The sequence below is a fragment of the Myotis brandtii genome, unplaced genomic scaffold (genome assembly GCF_000412655.1).
Source record: "Myotis brandtii unplaced genomic scaffold, ASM41265v1 scaffold26, whole genome shotgun sequence".
Lineage (NCBI taxonomy): Eukaryota > Metazoa > Chordata > Mammalia > Chiroptera > Vespertilionidae > Myotis > Myotis brandtii.
In genome coordinates, this window is record NW_005359880.1 from 2,595,985 (window position 1) to 2,603,976 (window position 7,992).

At 41.7% G+C, this 7,992-nt stretch overlaps 1 protein-coding gene across 1 annotated transcript in view; it reads left to right on the forward strand.

Moving 5' to 3' along the window:
* Positions 1–7,992, forward strand: part of IL12RB2 (interleukin 12 receptor, beta 2) — a 77,799-nt gene that overhangs the window by 59,945 nt on the left and 9,862 nt on the right. Inside the window, exons 12-13 of the mRNA XM_014541058.1 lie at positions 3,676–3,813; positions 6,611–6,701. Coding sequence (XP_014396544.1) covers positions 3,676–3,813; positions 6,611–6,701 — 229 coding nt within the window. The remainder of the gene's footprint in view (positions 1–3,675; positions 3,814–6,610; positions 6,702–7,992) is intronic.

Sequence of the window (7,992 nt, forward strand, 5' to 3'; positions counted from 1 at the left end):
CCCCTGTATTGATTTTCATTTTGCTTTTACTTCTCAATAATAAATACTGGAGATCTTTCCACATCAGTCCAGATGGATTTGCTTCATGCTTTTTAATAGCCCTCTAGTATTCCATTATAAGACTTTACAGTCATTCACTTAACCAACCCACCATTGATAAACAGGATATATCATTGAACAGAACTGCTTCCCACTGGGCCAGCTAGGGTCAGTTCTGAAAAACACCCCAGAAGGTGATGAATCAATTGACCTCCTCCTGAGCCATTTTTAAAAAATATATATTTTATTGATTTTTTTACAGAGAGGAAGGGAGAGGGAGAGAGAGTTAGAAACACCGATGAGAGAGAGTGACATCGATTAGCTGCCTCCTGCACACTCCCTACTGGGGATGTGCCCGCAACCAAGGTACATGCCCTTGACTGGAATTGAACCTGGGACCCTTCAGTCCACAGGCTGACTCTCTATCCACTGAGCCAAACCAATCAGGGTCTCCTGAGCCATTTTGAACTCTTCATGTGGAATTTGCTCCCTCCACCTTCCAATTTTCATTTTGGCAGAGTTTAAACCGAGAGGCCTATTTACAACCAGACATATGCATGGTCATTTGGTTCATAAAGCTGCTGTTGTAGATGTAGAAGAAAATACCTACTTTATTTTGCCACAAATCTGATGACTCTAAAGTCTATATAAGGGTATTTAAAAATACATCAAAAGGGAAGGAGGCCCAGATTCAAAGTCCTGTTTTATACCGGTTTAGGTTATACTAGTATTCCTTTTATTCATGAAGCACATATTGATGAGTAAGACCCATTCCCTGTCTCACAGGGTTCACAGTCTATTGAAGGAGATGGAAAAGCACCAAAAAAATGATGTAACTGCTATGATCAGGGACTGACAACTGTCTATTGCAGGGGTCCTCAAACTTTTTAAACAGGGGGCCAGTTCACTGTCCCTCAGACCGTTGGAGGGACGGACTATAGTTTAAAAAAAAAACTATGAACAAATTCCTATGCACACTGCACATATCTTATTTTGAAGTAAAAAAACAAAACGGGAACAAATACAATATTTGTATTTGCATGTGGCCCATGGACCGTAGTTTGAGGACCCCTGGCCTATTGCATTTGATAACCAGAAATCACAGGTGAATTCACAAGTGCAACTTCTAGAGAGTGACAGAAGGCAGGAGGCTGAAGGAAAAAGACACCAGGATGGAGGCACCACAACAGCAAGAGCAGGATGGAGACCGAGGGGGAGGGCACTGTCTAATGTGTCTTGTGGTGCTGCCCACCAGGCCCCAGACTGACAGACATGCAGGGTGCGGTCGGAGCACTGAGCCCTGCTGGGCAGGAGAGGAGAGGTGTGGACCTGGGCTGGGCCCCGGCATCTGCATGTTAGTGCAATCCCAGCGGAATATGGTGCGAGACTTCTCCTCGGGAAGTTGGTTGGTACCGCCATGTGCACCAGTGGCAGGTGCTCTTCTGTACTGGTGCACACACTACGCTTTGTTCTACTTGGCTATTTTTGCCCACAGACTCTAAGCATCATGAGGGCAGACACCATGGCTGTTTGCTTACCATTGTCTCCCCTGTTCTTACAAAACAGCCAGGCACACAGTAGGTGCTTAATAAAAACAGTATTTGTTGAATAACAAATGGGTGATCACCACCCTCCATGTTGTTAAATCAAGGTAGACTATTAGGGAAAAACTAATTTTCGGTAACAATGCAGCAGTTTTGCCGGAGACCACTTGACCTTCTTACCCACTGCCTGTCAGATGATTGGCAACTATCACATCTTCCTAAACTGGTGCCTTTGTCTTTTAACCACCTGAGCCTAAAGTTTCAGAGGGCTAAGGATTGAATGGCCCTTTTATCTGTGCCTGCGATCACAGCCCAGACCCAGGCAGCAGAACCAGTATTTCCTGCATGATTTCTTTCTCCCATTACTCAACTCAACCTATTTTGCCAACCAAACTGCTAACACCATCCTCCTCCTTACTGCTCCCCTATAGTTTCCTATTTTTCAAATATATTTATTTATTCTTTAATTATACGTGTGTGTGTGTGTGTGTGTGTGTGTGTGTATAAACCTTTTGGCCCAGCACACCATTCAAATTTCTTCTCTTATGTTCCGACATCTTATTTCACTCCCAGAGCCAAGGATGCCCTCACACAATCCAATGGTTGACTCCCTGATGCTCGCTGATGCTTTGCTGCAGCAAGATGAGCAGAAGATTGCTTCAAAATTAATTTTTTAATCCCCTGACTTGGGAAGAAGGAAAGAGCTTTTTTAGTTTGATCTCAAAGCTTAAGTCTGTGCAAGCAATTTCATCAGGTTAGAGTAGGCTTGGGAATTTTCCACAGGGTATTTTTTCTCAACAGGATGTAAAATGCAGAAATTGCTCTGATAGTCACAGCTCTTAAATGATCTGCTCCAACCTCAGCCCCTTTGGGTGGAGTGGATATAATATTACAGGGCTCCATCTTGCTGGGTACCCATGGTGAGCAGGGGTGGGGAGTGTAAGGGGTCTGTTTTCCTCATTGATGGTAAACTCTTTGAGGCAGATACAATGCCTTTGTATACTTGGTGCCTTATCCAGAGCAGATGTTCAGTACATATTTGTGACTGTTGAAATAATTTCAGCAAATAGGGTCATGTGACTTGTCCTGGGCTTTGTGAGTTAATAAATGTGATGTTGAGGCACAAAGTGCTGAGGTCTAGTCACCAGCACAGGGGCAAGTCTGCTGAGCGAGCCAGCAGGCTGCTCCTGCTGAAGTTCTGCCCTTCATTGTATGTCCCCCCCACCCTAATCCCACCCAGAAGATCGCTGGAGGAGAAGACTGCCTATTTACTGAAGGCTACCTACAAACAGCTTCAGTGCATTGTTCAAAAACAAAATATTCCCTGCTGAGAATCTGCAGGGGTGTGGAGAGCATAGGGAACTGATGATTTAGGCTTAAACTGCCAAAATAAATCTAATCTTAAATACCACTACTCTAGGTTTTAAATTTTACATCAAATTGTAGCAGATCATCATACTAAGCCTACTAAGCCTGCTGAGTGGAAAGTCAAAATTAATAAATGTTGCTTAAATATCTGTTTCATTAATTGCTAAACTTAACTTTCTAAAAGGTCAATTGAAAACAATTTGTATATTGAATTTCTTTCTCAGAGATTCTCAAATATACCTGGTAAATGCCAGAAACATTATAGGAAATAAAAGGAGTTAACCACTATGGCTCAGTTGGTTGAGTGTCGTCCCATGCACCGAGGTCACTGGTTTGATTCCTGGTTGCAGGCTCCATCCCCAGTAGGGGGCATGCAGGAGGCAGCAGATCAATGATTCTCTCTCAAGTCAATAAAAACATTTTTTAAAAAAAAATAGGAGTTAGCTACAGCTAAATAATTTAAAAAACAAAACGATAAAAATTCTTTCAAAAGATTTTGCCCCAGAAAAAATATTTACTTCTTCTAATATGCTGGAAAGTGAGACCTCCATAAATGACTGTATGTAGGGCCTACTAAAGTGTTAAGTACTAATTAATTAAGACTATTTTAAAACAGAAATGTGCTTTTCTCTTTCAAATTAAATGAAGCATTAACCAATGAGTAAAAGCCCATATTCAAATATTCCCTTTAATCGGTACCTTGCTTCCTTTATCTTCCTCTCAGAAATTCCCTATAGTGTCTCTGAAAATTCACATCCAATAGACAGTCTGCAGCCCAGAGTGAGATACGTCCTGTGGATGACAGCTCTGACAGCAGCTGGCGAAAGCCCCCAAGGAAATGAGAGGGAATTTTGTCTGCAAGGTAAGAACAACTTTAGAGGTGGAGAGTCCACCCTGGGTTCCCACACAGGTGTACAGTCCCACAGCCTTTGGCATGGAGATTATCAGATTTTCTTTAAGTTGCTCATAGCTTTCTTACTGCTACACCTTTGCACTTGTTTCCTGTAATTGGACTGCCCTACCATGTTATCGTCTGCTTGGAGACAGTGTCTACTCAATCTTCAAAATTCAGTGGAAATGTTTCCTCCTCCAGGTAGCCTTCCCAAATGCACCTTCTATTTCCCTCATAATGTACTACATTTGACCCATATTCAAACTCCAAATCCAATGGGCAGGGACTGGTATCTGTTTATCTCTATCTTCAAGGTCTAGAATGGTGCCCACCACCTAGTACTTGTTCACTAAATATCTGTTTAATGAATAATGAGAATAATCTCAACAATAGCAATAGCAGCTACTGCATATCAGATAGTTATGTACTAGTCATGTGTTAAGTGCTTTTACACCATATTAGTTTGCTGGGGTTCATATAACAAAGCACCATAAATTGGGGGTTGCTTAGACAATAGAAATTTATTTTCTCACATTTCTGGAGGCTGGAGGTCCAAGATCAAGGTATCAGCAGAGTTCGTTTCTTCTGAAGGCTATGAAAGAATCCGTTTTATGCCTCTCACCTGGAGTCTGGAGGCAATCTTTGGCGTTCCTTGGCTTGTGGATCTCTGCCTTCATCTTCACGTTGAGGTTTCCTTGTGTGTCTGTGTTCAAACTTCCCCTTTTTATAAGGACGCCTGTCATATTGGATTAGAGGCATCCCTACTGCAGTCTGACCTCATCTTAACTAATTACATCTGCAATAACCCTATTTCCAAACGAGGTCACTTTTTGAGGTACTGGAGATTAGGACTTCAACATATGAATATTTGGTGTGGGAGAACACAATTCAACCCACATAACACATACTTTTGCTCATTTAATCTTGACCACAACCATGTAAAGTGCCTGTTTTACATGATTATACCTGGTCACACTACCAGGCGCTCAATATGAAATGAATAAAGGAAGGAGGGATTAGGATGCCTTTTACAAATGTAAGGTACAGAAAAATTACTCAAGGTCATAGAGGTGGTAAATGGCAGAACTACAAATCAAACTCAGATTTGAGTTACTTGAGGTTGAGTATGTAAAGTGACCCAGCTATCCTGTGCTTCCACAAGCTAAGTTACATTGTTCTCTCTAGCAGCACTACTTTGCATTTGCCCCAAGAGTAAAACAGACTGTTCTTGCTTTCTGACAGGGAGTATCAAATTGGTTATTCAGGACTTTGTTGTTCTATGCCAGGTACTTCTCCACTGGGAAAATTAAAAACCCATCTTTTCATCTCCCAGTGACTCCCATGAAAGTTAACTGTGAGCAGTTAACTAGATGAAGAGCTCAGCATCATTCTACTTGTGGTGCTCCAGACTGTCCCATCTGCCCAGGAAGGGAGGCAGATGCTGAAGAAATGTCAGATTGGGCTGGTTGTATGGGATGGTAACAAGGCTGCCTGTGTTAACTCCCCCATTCAGCCCTGGTAATACACCTCTGTCACTGAACCTAGCAGGTCTCTGGTCTTTAGTTCCCCTGCTCACCCTCCCTCCCAGCCTGTCCTTCATTCCATCAGAAGAATCTTTCTGCAAGACCCCTAGTGCTGACATTCCACCTCTTGCTGCAACCCATCAGTGGTTCCCCAAGGGCTTCAAGCTAGGATTCAAACTGCTCTGTTACCAGGACCTGCATGACTTGGTCCTACTCACTCATCCAGCTTCATCCTCTGCCTCACACTCATTTATACTCCAAAGCAGGACCAGACAACCTTACTCCCCTGAAAGTGCTAAGCTGTTTCCTCCTCCCATGGGCTTTGCATAGCTCTCGGTCTAGTCTGCGCTTCCCTAACTTGTCCTCTTAGCCAACTCCTGTCCATCCAACTCTACACTTTTGACATCATGCCTTTTGGGAAACCATCCTGAGCTTCATGTAGACACCACCACTCACCTTTTATGGATCAAGAACCTGAAGTCCAGCCCTAACCGGTTTGGCTCAGTGGATAGAGCATCAGCCTGCGGACTGAAGGGTCCTAGGTTCAATTCCGGTCAAGGGCATGTACCTTGGTTGCAGGCACATCCCCAGTAGGGGGTGTGCAGGAGGCAGCTGATCAATGTTTCTCTCTCATCGATGTTTCTAACTCTCTATCCCTCTCCCTTCTCTGTAAAAAAATCAATAAAATATATTTTAAAAAAAAAGAACCTGAAGTCCACAGATCACATATCAGTCAGTAGAAGATACAATACTAGAATCCAGAGCAGTTCACAGCCAGTGCATTGTATATCAAACTCTTTTCCCCCCACCCATAGAGGAAGCAGCCCTTGTAGGGCTGGAGCTCCTCCCAGAACTATAGCATTGGCTCCCTGAGGCCCCTCCTCTTCAGTGGTTCTCAACCTTCTGGCCCTTTAAATACAGTTCCTCATGTTGTGACCCAACCATAAAATTATTTTTGTTGCTACTTCATAACTGTAATGTTGCTACTGTTATGAATCGTAATGTAAATATCTGATATGCAGGATGGTCTTAGGCGACCCCTGTGAAAGGGTCGTTCGACCGCCAAAGGGGTCGCGACCCACAGGTTGAGAACCGCTGTGACTTGAATGAATGGATAAAATGACTCGGCCTATTCCTGGGCCCAGCTACCCAGGAGCTGTGGTAGGGCCGAGTTTCACACTATAGAGAGTATTTTGAAATGTTCACTGAAGATAACTCAATCACAGGGTTTGCTGTCTTTTCAGGTAAAGCCAATTGGAGCACATTTGTGGCACCGAGCATTTGCACTGCTATCATCATGGTGGGCATTTTCTCAATGCGTTGCTTCCGGCAAAAGTGAGTTGGGTACACCTGCCAGTTTTGGTAACTGTCTTTTTAAATGATAATTGTTATTGTTGCTATGAGTCCAAGAAATGGACACTCTCATACATTGCTGATGGCAGACTAAATTTATTTCTTTTTGGATTGGCAATATATATTAAATTTTAAAAAATGTTCTATCATTGACCTAGCAATTTCTAACTAGAAATTTATTCTAAGTATATCATAGGGGTATGCTAAAGTATTGTTCATAAAAGGAAAATAATTTGAAACAAAGACCCAATGACATGGGATTAATGAAATTATGATATATCTCATGCTATCTAGCAATATTATGTGTCCATTAAAGATGTAGAAGAAAATGAAATCATGAATACTTGCTGTATTTTAAAAGCAGCTTGCAAAAGATGTACTTCCATTTTTTAAAAGAACAGTACATACACACACACAAAAAATATTATCAGTTATCATTAAATTTGGTTGTATATAAGATAAAAATCCAAAATAATATGACAAACTAGCTAACAGTTTCTCACCCAGGTAAGGGAAGTAAACTCAGGTCAAGGGTTGGTGAATAGCTCCAATGCATCTTTCTGCTCCATTATCCTGACATTGGCTTCCATCCATTTCACCTCATGGTCCAATGGCTGCAGGAATGATAGCCATCATGCCTGCTTTCTACAACTACAGGGAAAAAGAAGGTGCCCACACTTTCCTTTTCAGAAGACTTTACATGAAAAAGTCACACAGGATACCTTTGGTTAGATTTCATTGGCCAGAACTTGGTGAGGCAGGGAGGTTTAGAATTGTGGCCTTACAGCTGGGTTCATGGTTGTCCCAATACATTAAGGTGTTCTTCCTAAGGCAGAGAGGAAAACAAGTATTGGGCAGCAATTAACACTCTCTGCCCCAAGAATATACACCAAAATATTAATGGTGGTTATATCAGGGAATAAAATCATATTAGGTGGTTTTAGTTCTTTTATTTAGTTATATTTTCTAAAATTTCTTTAAACATATTATTTTATTGAAAGAATTTTTAAGGAGGTAGTTACTCAATACAAAGTTTTCTTCAGATGTTGTATAACGTAAGAGAAGGGGTAAAAATAAAACTAGCTCAAAGTCATTCTGCCAGCTATTGAACTTGTCTAAAAGGCTTTACATTTATTGAAACCCTGTATGTGATAGGTACTTCAAAGCAGAGCTCTCTTTAGGTAGATTTTGAAAAAGTTTAACTAAAAAAAGAGTTAACTAGGATCACATGTATCCTCTTCAGGGAAATAGTATTAGTGAGGGGCAAAGCTTC